At 28.9% G+C, this 18,314-nt stretch overlaps 1 protein-coding gene across 1 annotated transcript in view; it reads right to left on the reverse strand.

Moving 5' to 3' along the window:
• Nucleotides 1-1,478: 1,478 nt before the first annotated feature.
• The window catches only part of LOC149894945 (NACHT, LRR and PYD domains-containing protein 3-like), a 226,798-nt gene continuing 209,962 nt past the window's right edge, over nt 1,479-18,314 (reverse strand). Inside the window, exons 4-11 of the mRNA XM_090076757.1 lie at nt 16,314-17,648; nt 16,161-16,235; nt 16,021-16,050; nt 15,656-15,676; nt 15,397-15,417; nt 12,652-12,684; nt 9,333-9,407; nt 1,479-2,130 (exon numbers count right to left, since the gene is read on the reverse strand). Of these exons, the coding sequence (XP_089932883.1) occupies nt 1,568-2,130; nt 9,333-9,407; nt 12,652-12,684; nt 15,397-15,417; nt 15,656-15,676; nt 16,021-16,050; nt 16,161-16,235; nt 16,314-17,648 (2,153 nt within the window). The 3' untranslated portion in view covers nt 1,479-1,567. The remainder of the gene's footprint in view (nt 2,131-9,332; nt 9,408-12,651; nt 12,685-15,396; nt 15,418-15,655; nt 15,677-16,020; nt 16,051-16,160; nt 16,236-16,313; nt 17,649-18,314) is intronic.

An 18,314-nucleotide genomic window follows, 5' to 3' on the forward strand; every position in this document is an offset into this window, starting at 1 on the left:
GTACTAATTAATGTGTTTTATAGTAGACGATAGTTCGTCTGACTTTTTTTTCCCGTGAACTTTGGGAAATTAGACGAGAAAACTTTGGTTATTTAAAAAAATGAATAACGGCGAAATATAATTACGTTTTGCAGGTTTAAGGAAGGGGGTAATATGCCATTGCTGAGAGCTTTTAAAGCTACTTTTTCGTAATCGTTCTAAAGTTTAATAAGAAATAAATCACAAACTTTTTTAAAAGCATACTTTAAATTATCTTTTTCTTTTGTTACACTGCTGCTGAATAGCACTGATAATTTAACTAACTAAATTTTGGCGTTATGTAAGATAAACCCCCCGAAACTTTACGATATTTCATTAAGATCAGAGAAAAGCCGCAGGAACATGTTTGTTCCGGTAGATGGAAAATTGCATTAGCGCAAAAACCAAAGTTTTCTCGTCTGACTTCCCAAAGTTCACGGGAAAAAATAGTCAGACGAATTATCGTCTAGTTTTATAGATGTTTTATTTTATGATTTGCCAACTACGAGTATACTCGTAGTTGGCAAATAAATGACGCCAACTTACTACGAGTATTCTCGTAGTTGGCAAATAAATGACGCCAACTTACTACGAGTATACTCGTAGTTGGCAGCGAAAGAGTTAAAATGTCAACTGGACATTTTAAGCATTCATCATTTTTTGAACAAAATTGTAATTCACTTAAACAGCATTTGTTCTTTTACTACTTTGCCATTTGAAAGATAATTGTAAAGTAAGTGAAGAGCTTCATCCCAATTCGGACATTAATCACCATTTTATTTTCTCTGAAGGTTATTTTGATTGCTATGGAAACAGCAGGAATTAAATGACCCAATTTATACGAAATCAATCAAAATGATTGGGCTTGAAAAAAACCTTGATTTGAAAACAACCGAAATTTCTAGAAACAAAACATTAGCTGATTATCTTCAGCAAAAGTCTTTTTTTTTACAAAAAAAAAAAAAAAAAAAAAAAAATTTAAAACTGTTGTCCTCCTTCGAGAGGAAAAAAAAATGTCCACCGTTCGAAGCTTTTAAAAAATTCGTAAAGATTTTGTTTTTCGATTTTCTGAGTTCCAATTTTTTTCATTGACATTAAAAAAAACTTTCCGTTCTAAAAAATGATCGAATCTCATCTTAAAAACTCGAATATTTTTTTTCATAACAGTTACCATTGACGACAACAAAAAAAACAATCTCTTTCTTAAAATATTTCCATTATTATAATATTAATACATAAAATTACACTGTATTATCATAATTCCGTGATTTTTTGAAGTTTATTAAAACATCAAACTATTATATTATAACAGTTTTTGAAGTAAAAAGAAAATTGTTTTTTTCTTTCTAAAATTACTTTATATTTCATTTCATAAATAATTCTCACATTATTTATACATTTTACATATTTAACAAATTAAAAATATTTAAACAATCAAAAGTAATTCTTATCACTTCAACTTTTTCAACTCTTCGATGTTAAAAAAACTTTCTTGTATTACATATACTTTTTACATATTTACATTTGTATTTATTTTTTATTTAACATATTAAACATTTTTCGTGTTTCTTACTTTTAACTCTTCGATGTTATAAAAATATTCTCCACGGTACCAGATCCTCAACTTCTTGAAGTTCAAACCACGAAGCCATTCACAAATGTCGTCGATGAAGTTCGTGTCGTCGTGAAGGACAAGATATAATTTTTCAGCGAGTCGAATCCATGGAAGGACAAAACGTTCAAACTCGTTAATTGATACGAAAGTATAACCAGCGATGTTTATTAACAACCACTCAATCTTATGTGTCGGTGTCCATCCATTGATCTTCACTGGATACCATAACAAGACACTACGAACGTTGGTCGAACATAAAGTGATAAGTTTTTTCTCATCCTCAGATAAAATGTTTTTATCAACATGTAATCCATCCAACTTGCATCCTGCGGCAGACAATTTCTCCATGAAATATTTAAAATGTGAAACTTCATGAGCAGTTGTTATATCGTTTATAACAATCCACCACTCTTGTTCATCGATTGATTTTTTCAAGTCCTCGGTAATTGACGCCTGCGCTTCAAAGAAGCACTTGATGAATATCTCTTCAGTGTCATCTGAAGAAGAAGAAGAATAACAACATATTAATATTATTATTAATATTTATTTGCAACAACAATTACTCAAGACAATCAACTTTAAACATTTTGAAAATACGATATCGTGTTTAATAAAAGTAAAACGGATATGATTTTGTATATCGAAGAGATTAAAACAATCCGAAAGATCACAAATCAATTCCAAAAATACTTTTTATTTCATAAATATTTACTAAACAAATAAATAAGTTACGAAATACAGAACCAAAATATTTTATGAAACTTGTCGTACGCCGTTTTCAAACTTTGGTCGCGTTACAACCAATAGAAATACGAATAACAAATAAGCCAATCAGATGCCTACTCAAAAGCATTGAAAGAGCGCGCAAATTGATTTTAAAGTCGCGTGAGATTTTTGATGCAAAATGATTTACTTTTGAAATAAGATAAAAACATTTCGCTTTCTATTTCTTTGCTTTAGCAACGAAAAATATTAAAAAGTAAACGAAAGCACGTCAATTAGAAGCGGTAAAAGTCGATTAAAATAGTCAAAACGGTTAGAAAATACATTTTTAAAATTTTCAAACGAAAAGTATCGCATAAGAATTTCATGGTCATCTACTTTTAAACTTTCAAACTAGTTTTGAAGAGAAAAAATATCAAATAATCTTTTTAACAAAACCAAAAAAACACAATTTTACAACTTTAATCAAAGAAATACTACGTCATTGTTTTAGCTGAACTTTTTATCGCTTTTTACCTAAATTCTCAACTTAAACAAATATATTATTATAATAAATTATTCTGCTCAAAATTAATTCTAACATTATACATAAGAATAAAATCATGAACACTTACTTTTTTCACACCGCTCGTTCAGAAATAATTGTTTACAAGAAAATAAAGTTAGCGATTTTCATCCGTGAAACAACTCAACTCCTGCGGCGATGCTCTCGTTTGAAAAACGTTCGTTCGCTCATAATGGTTTTTGAAAATCCACCAGAGTGAAAGTTTCAGTTGTAATTGAAAATTCGAATCAACGCTCGAATTTTCTAATACAACTTAAAACCTCATTCTGGTTTAATTTTGTGGAAGCGTTTAAAGTTCTGTTAAAATGCAGTTAGAAATCGTTCTCTTCACTCTAATTGTCATGATTAGGGTTTCTCAAACGGGATGCCGGAGGTAAAAAAACCATTCCGTTATCCCGGATAATTAATCCCGGTAATTTTTTAAAACATTTTAAACATTTATAAAGATTTTAAAAATATTATTACTCAAAATTTGAGTACTAATTACTTCCTTTTCCCTTTTGTAAATTTCTATAAAAATTAGGAAGATATATTACAAAGGGCAATTAAATCACCAATATTTTGCAGTTTTGGTTTGTGTCTAAGATAGATAAAATATTATTATTGAATTTGATTTATGAATAGATTTGATTTACTTATTTAAATTTTGCATGTTGTAACTTACATCATATAAAGCTTAAGTAAACAAACCAAAACCATTTATAAATCAAATTCGATAATATTTTATATATCTTAGACACAAACCAAAACTGCAACATATTGGTGACTAATCTAATAAATAATCACAATTGCAAGAAATTACAATGAATGAAGGGGAGTCCCTGATATGTTAAATATAAAATAACTACGGACAAGTTACAAATACTTGTACGTGCAAAAAAAGTAATTAGTCACGCATAAAAGTTGGTAGTTAGAAAGTAAAGTAATTAGTTACGTTAAGAAAGAAATTTGTATGTAAAAAGTAAAATATGTGAAAAACCAAGTAAGTGAAGTTTAAAATATATGTTTAGTAATTACAACTAATTTGAAACAATTTATCTACAATCAGCACACTAATTCGGGATTTTTATTGTAAGTGATATAGTTTTATATTTTAGTATATTTTTATCTATTTAATTAATAGGATAATGAATATACCGCATCATGTCAAGTGGATCTAAGGCAAGGCAAAATTTTAACAAAGAAAAAAACACAGAATCTGCTACTTGTAATATATGTAAAACAACAATGTGTAAAGGATTTTCAAGTGGTCTTCTTCGTTATTTAAAAAATCTTCACATGGAAGCATAGCCGCCGAGAGGGGGGAGGGGGTGGACGGAGAAGATTTCCGGGGCCCCGCGTGTGCACAATCATTTTTTTAAAGTAATTTTTAAAATATTTAGATAGTTTTGACTTTTAAAAGATTTAATTAACTTTTATTTTTCATTTTCAATGACCAGAGCACGCTTCTTTTGGTCCTGGGTATGTAATTGATCATAATGAGGGCCCCTTAAGAGAATTTCTCTCGGCTGCTATGCATGGAAGTCGAAATTGAAGAAACGAAAAAAAGACCAAACGAAGAAACAAATTTTGAAGTTAGAAATGCTCAACCTAAAATTACGTCATTTATAAAAAAGGAATCTATAGAAGAAGTTGTTTCAAAATTTGCGGCTGTAGATCGCTTTTCTATTAATGCTATTGCAAAATCTGAGTTTATAAAAAAATCTTTATCTGATAAAGGAATGATATTGCCAAAAAACCTTTCACATGTAATGAATTTGGTAAAAAGTCAACATCATCTACCAAAACAAGGAGTGCTTAGGGAAAACACTATGCAAATTCAAGGTGGCTCAACATTCTCTATTTCGATGGACGAATACACATCTTTAAAAAATCGTCGCTATTTGAATTTAAATGTGTATTCATTAACTAGGCTTTGGAACTTGGGCATGATTCGAATAGTTGGGTCGCTTCCAGCTGAAAAGATTATTGATATGGTTGAAAATAAGTTATCCGAATTTAATTTATCTACAAAGAAGCATATAATTTCTAGTGTAACTGACGGTGCATCAGCTATGAAAAAATATGGAAGATTAAGCGGGATGGAAGATTAAGCGGGATGGAACATCAACTTTGTTATGCACATGGACTACATTTACCAGTTTGTTATGTTCTCTACAAAAAATCAGTGACTTCAAACTCATCGGGCAGTGAGTGTAATGCATCAGACAGTCAGAATTCTGATGAAAATAATAGTGAAGATGACGAGTCTGAAGAAATCGATTTTACAACTTCAGTGAATTTACAGTCAAGCCAAAACAACGATTTATTAAATTTGCGAGAAGTTGAGATCACTGAAGAATTATTAGGCTACATAAGTATTGCACAAACAATTCAAAAGGTCCGGAGAATTGTACGAATGTTTCGTAAATCACCACTCAAAAATGAAATTTTACAAAAATACGTAAAAGCTACATACAATAAAGAACTCAAGTTAATACTGGATGTAAAGACACGGTGGAATAGCCTTCTTGCAATGTTGGAACGATTTATTGCATTAAAAACATGTATGTTAAAAGCATTGATAGATTTTAAACACAACAATATTAACAATATTTCGAAAGATGAGTATTTAGTGGTGCAGACTGTAGTAACAGCGTTGCAACCAGTTAAATTGGGAATTGAAAGACTTGGCCGACGCAACGCATCCCTACTTGATGCAGAGGGTGTATTAGTGTTTATATTAGATGTTTTGCGCAAAAATAAAGATTGTTTTTCGACTAAATTGCTGCATTATGTGCAACAGAGAATCGTTGAAAGACGGAATAAAAATTTAGTTGGCATGCTAAAATATTTAAATAATCCATCAAATTATAAACACGAATCGGACATAGATTCTGTATTATTATTGCCTTCCAAATCAGTCCTTCAAGCTACGGCTAAAAAATTCTTTTCGAAGCTATTTGTTGAGGATATTGATGGTGGTGGAAATTCCGCTGAAATTGAGGAATTAAAATGCAGTAATGATCGGACTGAAATGTCGTTTATGGCCGAACCAAATTTGAAGACAACATCTGAATTAACACTTCATCAAAAATTGGATGCTGCCATTACGAACGTTAGTCGAATTGAGAGTCCAGAAGATGTATTATATGACGTTAAAAATATTACAAAAGAAACGGATATTTTTTATGCAACGAAAAAGCGTACAAATAATTTAGAAAAATTATATACTGCTCTATTAACTATCCCACTGACATCAATCGATTCAGAAAGAGCATTTTCGGCAGCAAGTCTTTTTGTTACGAAAATTCGGTCATCGTTAAGTGATAGCGCTATTGACAATTTATGTTTTTTAAAAAATTATTTTAAAATTTAATCTGTATAAAAAATATAATGTTATTGAAGTTTATATTTGTTTTGTTTTAAGAGTCTAAGTTTCTAAGAATTATTTTGTATTTATTTTCTTGTTAAATGTAATAGTATTAAAAAAGCGTTTTTTTTTTTATATTTATTTGAATTTACACATCTCCCCACCTCTTGCTTGTCACCTAACCCCGGGATTTCCCGGGATCCCAGGAAATTAATCATTTTTGTCCCGGAATTCCGGGAATTAGATTTTTACGGGAAAGGAGAAGCCCTAGTCATGATACGCTTTGTATATTCTCAGTTCTCTTGGGAATCTTTACATTCGTAATATTCTCAGTTCTCCTGAGAATATTTAGGCGTCATGACAACTTTTAAAAATAAGAACGTGATTGGAGTTTTTGTACTTTTTTTTTTTATAGAAACTTTCAAACAAACAAAAAATACTTGTTTTTGCTAAAATCGAGAAACATTGGCATTATGATAAACAAATTTTAAACTCAATTCTTATCCCTCTATTTAGTGCTATAAGAGCGACCTTATTGATCATCTAAAGAGTTCTGTCGACCAAAAAGTCAAAATAGAAAGAATTGAAGTAAAATTTTTTTATTTACAAATGAAATTTTGATGTGAGACTTTTCATTTTAAAATTTAGATCATTATCATAAAAAAAGTAGTGAGTCTGACTGAAGGAGACCACATGTTCAATAAGTAAAGAAAGTAAAATCAGAAATTAAAAAAAATTATCAAAGAAAAATAAAAAAAAAAAAAAAAAAAAAAAGGAAGGCGAATCCGATTTGCTTGACGCTCTACATAACTTTCTTTATTTTATCATCAAGCATAAGGTATCCTAAACATTTCCTATATATTGAATATTGAGACTTAAAAACAGGAATGGTCACGGTGCTGCTACAAAATGCTCAAGAATTATCAATAGACCTTTATGTCATTATTAGAATAGACTTTAATGCCATTCACAAAAAACAGCGTTTACAAGCCGAAAGGTGCTTTTCTCATAAAAATGGAAAAATCCTTATAAATAAAAATAGTTAACTAAGAATTATTCAAATAAATGAGTTTAAAAGTAGTATTCAAAACTGTCATTTAACGTAGACAAAATTTAATTTTTTTTCTTCTCAATCCTACTAAAGTTGATAATTTATACTCCTGTTGCTTTATTTGCATTATTTTATCATCAAATATAAGATATCCTAAACATTTTCTATATATTGAATGTTTAGACTTTAAAACAGGAATGGTCACGGTGCTGCTACTAGGTGCTGTGGAGTTTAAGGATGGGTTTAAGGATATACATGGTTATCTACATTATGAACACGCGTTGCTTAGTCTTCTATCAGCTGTTAATAGTAATGTGAGGAAGCTAATTCTAGTAAAACAAGATGCCGTTTAAAGAAATACCACCCAAAGACATTAATTAATATTTTACAATAACGAATAAAAAATGAAAAGACGCCAACGCCCAAAAACATTAGAACCGATATAAAAAGGTGGAGTGAGAAATATAAAAAGATTAGAAGAGATTAGAAGAAAAGAGATTAGAAGAGAAAGATTAGAAAAAGAGTCTGAGGGTCGAAAAGGGTCGGAGAAGGTGAACGGGGTTCGATGGGTAAACGGGGAGATACAAAACAGAAGTGTAAGTTGAAGTTAGAGTTAGTTGGAGTCAGTCAGTGAATGCTAAATAAAAAAAAGATATACGAAAGGAGTTTTGATTGATTTTATAAAAGGAGTTTATAAGATATAGCATTTATAATTTTAAGTGGAGAAATTTTTTATTAAAGATTACGGAACATTAAAAGAAAAGAATTATTATTATTACAGATTTAAAGGAGAAATATTGCGTGTAAAGAAAAGTACGTGCGTATTTTAACACAAGTCAGAGTGCTACCATTACACAGGACCAAGAGGCATCCCCACTCACCTTTAACCCAAACCTCCTAACCTCTACCAAAACACCCAAAACCCCATCCCAATTCCCCTAAATATATTGTCAGAAGAGTTAGAGTAACACAACAAAACCCCGCCTCACAGTAATTGTAAATATAGTAAATAAACGGACAAATAGGATAGGTCAGGCATAAAGAATGTTTTGAACATAAATTTGATGAAGACAAATGAATTTTTCTTTCAATTAGAATTTGTAGAGCGAATAATATCCAGTATGATAAAAATAAATGTATTTTTTATTTGTTGTTAGGGACGACTAACAAATCTCACTCGCTGACAGAAATTGGTGTCATAAAAACTGAAACACTTTACAGTTTTGAAAATAAACACTTTAAGTATAATATTTAGTTCGATTATAATATAGATATTAATAAATTTATATCAAGTTGGTCTGTGACTATACAGAAATTATCAACACTAGAAATTTCTTAAAATTTAGCCTGAAGGGTGGTTCCACAATTATTTAGTGATTCAGAGAGACCACTACCTGTAACTTTAGTGATTGCTAAAAAAAATAGCAACGGCTTATCAATAACTTTATTACTTTTACTTATCTTCCAACATTCTTTTTTAAGATCTAAAAAAAAACAATTTTTTTTTGTTCAATAAAAAAATTCGCAAAAATCTACTAAATAGTAAAAATTTCCTTTCCCAAAATTTAATATTGTTTATTGGCAAAACTAATATTTTCTGGCTGTTTTTTAAGTATCAGTTTAAGCATAAATTTAAATAATAATTGAGCTCTAATTATTTTAACTACTGTTCTAAATACCAATATCTTTAATAGTGATATTTGAAAACACGTTTAAATTCTTACTGGCTGTATTTATTTTTTTACTGCGCACTCATTTAATTATTTGTCTTTTAATAGATTTAAAAAATCTAAAAATTCGACAATAAACTTAATCTGCAACCTGATAAAAAGAAAACAGAATTTGCTGACAAAAAGAATGAGATGGAAAGCAATTTTCTATAACAACAAACATTTAAAGAATAAACAAAACAATAGATCTGAAACTTTCGAAATTAATATTGAGAAATTCCCTCAACAAGTTAAAGAAATGGCAGCTTCTAGTTTATTATTTTATAGCCAATAATTACCAAAAATTTCTTTTTCAAACCAATGGAAATCTCCCACCTTACGATCTTCAACATAACAACGAACTTCAGGAAGATCTAAAAGAAAAAATTAACATTAAAGAAAAGTTAAAGCAATACATGAATTATATAATACCTAAAAATATTGTACATAAATAGATGAAATAATTACAAAAACAAGAATTATAGAAACTTAGGTTTGTCAGTGAAGATTCTATTCTAAAAACAGGATTGGTCACGGTGCGGCTACAAAAAGCTAAAGAAATATCAATAAACCTTTTTAACTCTGTACAACATCATTGAATATTTTTCCTGAAAAACTAACATTGAATAACAACCTGTTCAACTAAACTATATTAAAAAGTTGCCAAATATTCTTTTTGAAATTTACAAAAAAAAAAAGACATTCTATTTTTCCTTTCACCCATCGTGTGTAAAATATAAAAAAAGATTTCTTGAAGGAACTCTCAAACAAAACTGAAACATTTAAGCTGTTATATTTAAAACCTTTATTGAACTCTTGTTATGTTTTCAGGGGAAGAAACTTTACGATAAATACAGCCCAGTTTGAGTTCAGATTCGAAGCGTCGGTTTTAAAGGGAACAATTCAGTTCAACAAGTCGACAGAATAGAACTGTTAGGGTCGAAACAAACCCCATTTGAAATGAAAAACAAGTTGAAAACAGATTATATTTTTTGTTAGTGAAAATTGAAATACGTGATCTCAAAAAACTAATCAATATTGAGCTAAATAACGATAAAAACATAGTAGTTACTAAGCTACTTAGCTCAACTGGATGTGCTTTCCTCAAAAGCATTTATATAAAATATTGTATTACACCCTGTTATATAAAAAACAGTGTTTACAAATCGAAAGAGCAGGGATGACAGCGATTAGTTTACTTTAAGTGGTAAAGTTTTTTTTATCGTAAGAAATTGTTTAAAAGAGAAAAAACAACAAGAGACTTCGCAGAGAAGAAAACAAAGAACTAAAACCCTGTTCTATCAATCTATTTTAACCTAATATTCTTTTTTCAAGTGGTGCTTTCTGTTAGCAATATTCGAAATCGAACATATTTTACAACTGAAACTTTATAAACTTAAAACCAAGAATCTAGCGATTAAACGTCAAAAACTGATGTTGAACTAAAAGCGTTTCTAAGGGTCTAATAGCTCTGAGTGATTGCTTTTAGTTGCTATTTGACTAACGCAATTTATTTTTTATAAATTTAAGAAGTCAATGGCAGCAGGTGCTGATGAGTTTAAGGATGGATATGTTATGAACATGAGTTGCTTAGTTTTCTATTAGCTGTTAAGATTAGATACCCATATTCTTAGAGCAACAGTTTACATTTAGCATTTGTTTTCGCTTCTATTTTCGTTCAACCAAGCAAAATGAACTTAAAAGAGCTGAGGATAATCGGAATCTTATTGCTGCAGTCATTTTAGCGATACTAATGAACAGGTTATTAACTCCATAAATTTGCTTTGTTCACTTTGATCATAATTTGACATCACTTTGATATAATCAATTCGAAATTAAAATATTTTGATAAATCGCGAGGTTAGAATTATTTTGTTGTATCTCCCATTTTAAACGTTGGGAGAAAATGAGTTATTAATTTTAGTTAGAAATGATTACTTTTAAAATACACTTATATTTTAAACTTTTTTCTAAATAATTTGTTTAAGTATAGATTATTTTAAGCATTAGTTATAATTTCGTTGAAAGTTAAAGCTAAAATTTTAAATAAATTTTACTTTCAAAAAAAAAATAAAAAACTTTCTCCCAACGTTTATACTTGGAGATAGAACAAAATCTAACATCGCGATATGTAACCACTTGTTGCTTATGTTTTTAATCAGTTTGTTGTATGTTTGTAAAGAACTTTTTCCTTAAGGTTTTTAATGAACTTGTATCATAAAGTTTATAATGACATTACAGAATAGAATTTGTAAAGAATTTGCTGTTTTTTAATGTTTGTTTTGACCTTTTGTTTCGTTTTATCATATTCATTTTATTTTATTTTTATACATTGTTTTATTATATTCATTTTATTTTATTATTATATATTGTAATATTTCGTTTTTCTTATATTATTACATATATTGTTTACGTTATATTATTATATACATTATATCGTGTTGTTTCGTTTACGTTTTATTGATTGGTACTACGTAGCGTTTTGGATAAATTTTGATAAAAGCTACTCGCTTTCAGAGTATTTTCTTTTAATTTGCTATCTATTTGCTTAGTTTCCAAATTATAGCATCTTACTTTAATTCAACGAGAGGTAAATTAAGATTTTCAAAATTTTTCAAGCACATGCACGGCGTCTTCTCCATTCTTAATTAAGTATTGACGAATAGGAAATAGGTGGCCCACAGCTTTATGTCTTACGGGAAGACAGAATGTTTCAGTTTAATGAAGAACATGGTTAGAAGGGTGCAATTTTTGATTTAGAGGGGCTGCTATGTTTTTCTCTTTTCTTAATTTTATGTGGTTTTCCAAAATTAAGTCGCTAAATAAATGGAAGGATTTGTTTTTAAAGAAATAGATATTTCTCACTTTAGTTTCTTATTTTTTTCCCTCTTCTTATATGTTAAAGGGAGACATTTCCGTAAAACTCTACAGGTGAGGAGGTGGGTGGTGGAGGGGTAATTTTAGAGAGAGAGAGAGAAGTTGTTTTGACTAAAGAGTTTCGATTAAACTTGAATAAGAAGTTATAAGGGTGTATTGCCATCTAGAGTTGATCTACTGATAAGGCCGAACGAAGGCGATTTCCGAAGGCTAGTAAAGTAAAACTAAAGTGTATTTGATTCTATTTCTCACACGAGAAATACTTCAATTAATGTTTACAGTTTCGAACTTATTAGAAAAATGAAATTTTTTCAATATAATCATTTTTCTATGGTCTAATGCATACTGCTAACCTATCGATACATAACAAATTCATAAATAATAACTATTTTCTAGCAATTTAACAAAATAATGAAACTGACACTGAAAAGAAAAACTCACAAAATAGAAACTCACAAAATGTTAAAATTAAAGTTTACTACAAAACGACGCTGACAAATAAAACTGACGAAACGATCAATCTAACTAGATAACGAACGCAACTGAAAATAACATCGTTTACACTACAATTAGTAAAATACTAAATCTTTATCAATTACTGAGTAGTCGAATTCATCAATTATTTTAAATTTGTGGCAAGTGAACGAATCGAAGAAATTTTCTCGAAAATAAAGCAATCACATCAATTATCAATGGTTGACCATGTAAAAATTTCCATAAACAATTTTAAATAATTCTTACCATTAAATGGGTAAATAGGTTCTCGACGGAAGGCTAAAAAAAAAAGGACAGTATATAAAATTTTATCTAAGAAAAAACTTCTTGTTTAATGAAGAAAGAAAGAAGTCGGAGGAGAAACAAATTTAAATAATTTATCCTATGCCCAGCAAAAATTCAAAAAGTGAAACTTATGTTTTGGCTTAAGCAATAAATACTCATTCCGAAGTGACAAGGAACCCAAATTTTTTTCCATTTTTCAATTATTATTGTCTTGTAATAATGTTGAAAAGTCAGATTTGGTGTTTTTTGTTACGGTCAAAAACGATAATACTTTAAAACGCTACCTGCCTCTGAAAAGCTTATAGATGTCTTTTTTCACATTAAGATATTTTTAATTCATTTTCATTTTTTTTTTTTAAATAGATTTTAGAATTTAGAAGCAAAAAACAGACACTTTTCAGTAAACAAAAAAGTAAAAGCTTTTAGAGGATATTCATATTTCTTGACATACTAGTCAAAAAAAAAACATAATATATATCCACACAAAAAAAACTCAGCTATATATAATTCTGTATGTATGTATGTATGTATGCATGCATGCATGTATGTATGTATGTATGTATGTATGTATGTATGTATGTATGTATGTATGTATGTATGTATGTATGTATACACACTAACATACATATATACAGGGTGGCGCAAAAGTTTCTAAACTCTGGTGTCTTGAAATAAAAACTCAGAAAAAATTTTTACCATTATTTGCAAAGCCAAAAATCTACAAAAAAAACTTTCACACAAGTTTTGTAGTTCTCCCATTCTGGAAATTAGCTGGTCCTTTATTCAAACTCTTGGTTCTTTAAATACTTTATACTTTAAATAAGACCAGCAAGTTTCCAGGGGATTTGGGTTTGGGATTTAGGTTTGGAGAGTTTCCTGGCCAATTTGTTGAAAACTTTATGAGGTTCTCTTAAATCCATGCCGTTGCATTATTTGATATATAGCAATTTGCTTCATCTTGCATTTAAAATGCATTTTTAATATTCATAGCTTCTTTATAAGCTGGTAAAATACCTTAAACATATAAATCACCATTTGCAGAGACGTTTTCATTAATAAAATGAAGCTGAGTTTTTTATTGTGTAGAAACTTTAGTGCCACCCTTATATATACAGTACTGTGCAAAAGATAGTAGCACCTAAGAGTTTTTTTAAAAAATGTACATTTAAATGTAAGTAAATAATATTGATTTTATTTTAAACAATATCTTAGTTTAATCTTTATTAAATCAAAGTAAGATATTGTTTAAAATAAAGCTATATTTATTTATTTTAGTAATAATTATGTTAATAAAATAATTATTTTATTAATATTTATTAGATGGTTTCAACTCATATCATTTTTCACCCACTTATGTTTGTTCATTTATTAAGGACAAGGATCAACACTTGAAATTGATTACATCAAACATTTTTTTTCAAAAGTTTTGTTTTATAATAAAATTACTTTTCATTTCGAAAATATTTTCATTACGAGTAAAATGCCAAAGATATCAATAAATGACAGAAATCGCATTATTGTTTTACAAGAAGAGAGCTATAGTGAAGTTAAAATAGCCAAACGTGTGAATTGTTCGTGAGCGTCAGCTTAAAAAATAGTTAAGAAAAAACATAATGAAACTGGTAATATAGTGGATAAAAAGAGGTCTGGTCATCCAAAGAAGGTAAGCCCACGTGATGAACAGTTTTTAAAAACAACACCGCTACAAAATCGCAAGAAATAAGCGCAGAACTCGTTCAAGATCTTAAAAGAGCTAGTGGATTTTTAGTACATGCATCTACTGTGCGACGATCTCTAATAAAATCTGGATTAAAAGGCTGTGTAGCTATTAAAAAACCTTTACTACGCAAAGGTAATGAAGAAAAAAGATTAAAGTTCGCCAGAGAGCACAAAGAACGGCAGAAAAATCAATGGGACAAGGTATTGTTTACAGAGGAATCTAAATTACAAATATTTGGGACAAATAGAAGTCAGTATGTTAGGTGAAGAAAGGGAGAGGCATTGAAGGAGCCATGTCTAGCATCGACAATCAAATATGGTGGAGGGAATATTCAAGTTTGGAGGTGTATTTCAATAAAAGAGGTTGGGGATATTGTTAGAAAAACGGAAAAGCTTACAGGTGAAAAATACAAAAATATTTTACACAACCATAATGTGCCTTCTGGAGGACAACTGATCAGGGATTATCTTATCCTACTACAGGATAACGATCCCAAATATACTTGCAAATTAGTTAAAAATTATTTGCCAAATCTGCAAGAGGAGGGAGTGCTTCAAACCATGCCTTGGCCTCCTCTGAGCTCTGAACATAATCGAACATGTGTGGGACTACTTAGACAGAAAGAAGATGGAAATATTGCCAACAAATGTAAATGAGCTTTGGAATGTTCTAAAAGAAGAATGGTACAATATCTGTATCATATTTATTGAAAATCTATATAAAAGTATAAATAAAAGGCTCCAAGATGTTATTGTAAATAAAGGTGGTCACATTAAATATTAGTTAAGTCTCTATGTATAGTTATAAACATAAATGTTTTTAATAAAACTTGTATTATACTACACAATTCAATAAAAAATATGTTTGTACCTATATTTTAGTTTTAATTTAATTTTTTTTGACATTTTATCCTGAATATTAAAAATTCTCTTAGAAGCTACTTTCTTTTGCACAGTACTGTGTATGTGTGACATTAATTTGCTTACCATCTCTTTCCTCTTCTATATCTGGAAAAAAGAACAGAAAAACCATAACAGTTATTAATTAAAACATATAATCAAAACATATAATTTTTCATAATTTCACAACATTTCTAATCTCTTGAGCTTTGCTTGAGGTTTTAACAGGTGTTAGAAGGAAGTGATAAAAGTCTTTATAAAATTTTGTCAACTTTTTATTTAATTTTACATAGTTTATTATAACTAAAAAATATTTTATTCAAAAAGTAATTTGACATTTGCTTACCATAAGTTCGCTCTATTTTAGCTGGAAAAAAGAACAGAAAAACCATAAAAGTTATTAATGAAAACAAAAAATTGCATAAGAAAATATATAATCTAAAAGAATAAAATGAGAGGAGAACTAAATGACTGTTTAAAATTAATTATGCTAAGCCCTAAAATTATACATTAATAAAAATGAAAAAATGCATTCAACTGAAAAACGTGTTTTAAATATTTAATAATCATCTGCATAAGTTTAGTCTCTTGTCTATTTGAAATATTAAAACTTTTGGTGGTCATCATTTTTTTGTTGCTTTTTTTCAGTTAACTGATATTTTTAATTTAACAGAGACAGTCAACATATTTAAAAGTAATTCTTTAACTTACCAATATGAAGAAAAAAATTTCTTGGTTCATCTGGAAAAGATAAAAACTTTCAATATAAATTACAAATCAAATGAAGTTTTCAATAATAAAATGAATCAAAAATTGATTCTAAATTTCTTTAACACTAGTCATGAACTTACCTAGCACAGCATGAAGCAAGGAGTTTCTTTCTTCATATGAAAAAAACAAGTCATTGAAAAATCGATGCATTTTCACTACAATTCACAAACATGATTATCAAAGGAAGCATAAAACTGGTTCTAAAATTTCTTTAAAACTTTTCATGAACTTACCAAACATGGAGTTACTTTCCTTCTTTGAAGTTTTTAAATTAGCAAGCAATCTCAAAAAAGGTCCTCCATTTTCATTTTTCAGACCACAGATCATTGGCAAGCAGCTTCTCAATTTTCTATTACTAAGAATCTCCTCAGGACTCAAATTAATGTGTGCATGTAGTGAAGCACAAAACTCCATCAAAGTCAGGTGAACAAACTGATATTGATAACCAAGCTGTGACTCAACTTTTTCAATGAAACCCAAATCATTACTTTCAATGTCACCAATATCTTCAAAATAATCTTCCATTTGCTTTTGAGAAAAAATAAATTTGCTTTCATTAAACAAATGCCAAGCAACTTTACAAACATTTAAAATGAATTGCTTGCTACTCTCCTTTTCCATCAACTTATAAACTGGTTCATTGTTTCTATTTATATGCTTTTGCAAAAAGTATACAAATATACAACAATACAACTCTGTTGTACTGAGGAATGAATCAGAACCACTGAGCATGGATGAACCGATAACTGTACACATTGCTGATAAGTAAAAAGGGACAGATGCCATTGCTTTAGCAATGTGAGATGAGTCAAGAACATCTTTTATGGCTTTTTTTGCATTTCCAACACTTTCTACATACTCATTTATTCCAAGGTCATTAAAACCCATTATTTGAATGGTCAATTTCTCCCTACATTCTTTCATTTTATTTTTGTATTGTTGTATAGCTTTAACTCTTCCAGCAACAACACATTTGAATTTTTGAAAGTCCAAAACATCTGCTAACACATTAACAATCGGATGATTGCTTGGATTAAGAGGATTGTGATTTATTAGTTCATCCAAATAAGCAAACTCATCCAGCCCATCTATCACAAACAACATTGAAAAGTGTTCATAAACTTCGCATTCTTTACAAACATTTTTGTAGAAAACTTTTAGCAACTCATTTATGCTAACAATATTTTGATATTGATTTAACTTTCTGCATTCAAAATAAATAACAAGATCAACTTTTTCCCATAACGTATTACTGGCCCAGTCAAGTAAGCATTTTCTGAGCAAACAAGTTTTTCCAATTCCAGCAATACCAGATATCAAGAGTAAAGGTAGTTCTTTTGAGAATACTTCATAAAACTCAATTGGTTTGTAAGTTGTTTGTTTGTGAAGGAACAACTCTAGCTCAGCAATATTTAAAGTATCTCTCTCTGTATCATTTGCATCAACTACTGTCATTTCTACAAACTTGTTTAAAAAATCAACATTAGTGGGACTTATTACATAGTGTTCAAGTTGATCCATTTTTCCATAAGTTGCATGATAAAACTTCTTCAGTGCTCCACACATTTCTGAAAGAACATAAGTATAAAAAAAGTGTTTGGTGTGAGTTCAGAATAGAAAACTTAAAATTAGAATTTGAATAAAATCTTACAGGGCATTATTAATACACACTGATATCCAAAAATATACAAACAACAGCATTTTTTTTGTTTTTTACTTAAATCAAAACAAAAAAAAGTTTTATTTAAAAAAATTAAACTTTTTAAAATCTTCGTTTTTCAATGGAAAGGTATTAAAGCAAAGTTGTTATAGCATCTAATGAAAAATTTAAGATTGTTAAAAACAATTTTAAATATAAAACAATAAAAAATTTTAAAAAGCCAAGTTTTAATGCTTTTATAATTATTTTGTATATAATGTGTTTGTGCGTATATTAATTATTCCCCTTGTCCTTCTTCCCTATTTCCTGATCTTATCACACTTTTTAAAGTCAACTTTATTATATGAATTTTAAGCCTTTATTGTGTGACCAATTTGCTTTGGAGGCTGTTTTTGTATATTCCTTTTTTTATTACATATTAACTTATTATAAAGTTATTCAACTGAACCAATATTATTTTTGTTGCTGTTAGTACTTTTAGTGATTTTATTATTATTGTTATTATCATTATTATTCTATCAACAATAAAAATAATAATCATAATAACAACAACAACAACAACAACAACAACAAC

The sequence above is a fragment of the Hydra viridissima genome, unplaced genomic scaffold (genome assembly GCF_058129835.1).
Source record: "Hydra viridissima isolate aposymbiotic clone 2 unplaced genomic scaffold, HvirCarnegie_v1 scaffold_1, whole genome shotgun sequence".
Lineage (NCBI taxonomy): Eukaryota > Metazoa > Cnidaria > Hydrozoa > Anthoathecata > Hydridae > Hydra > Hydra viridissima.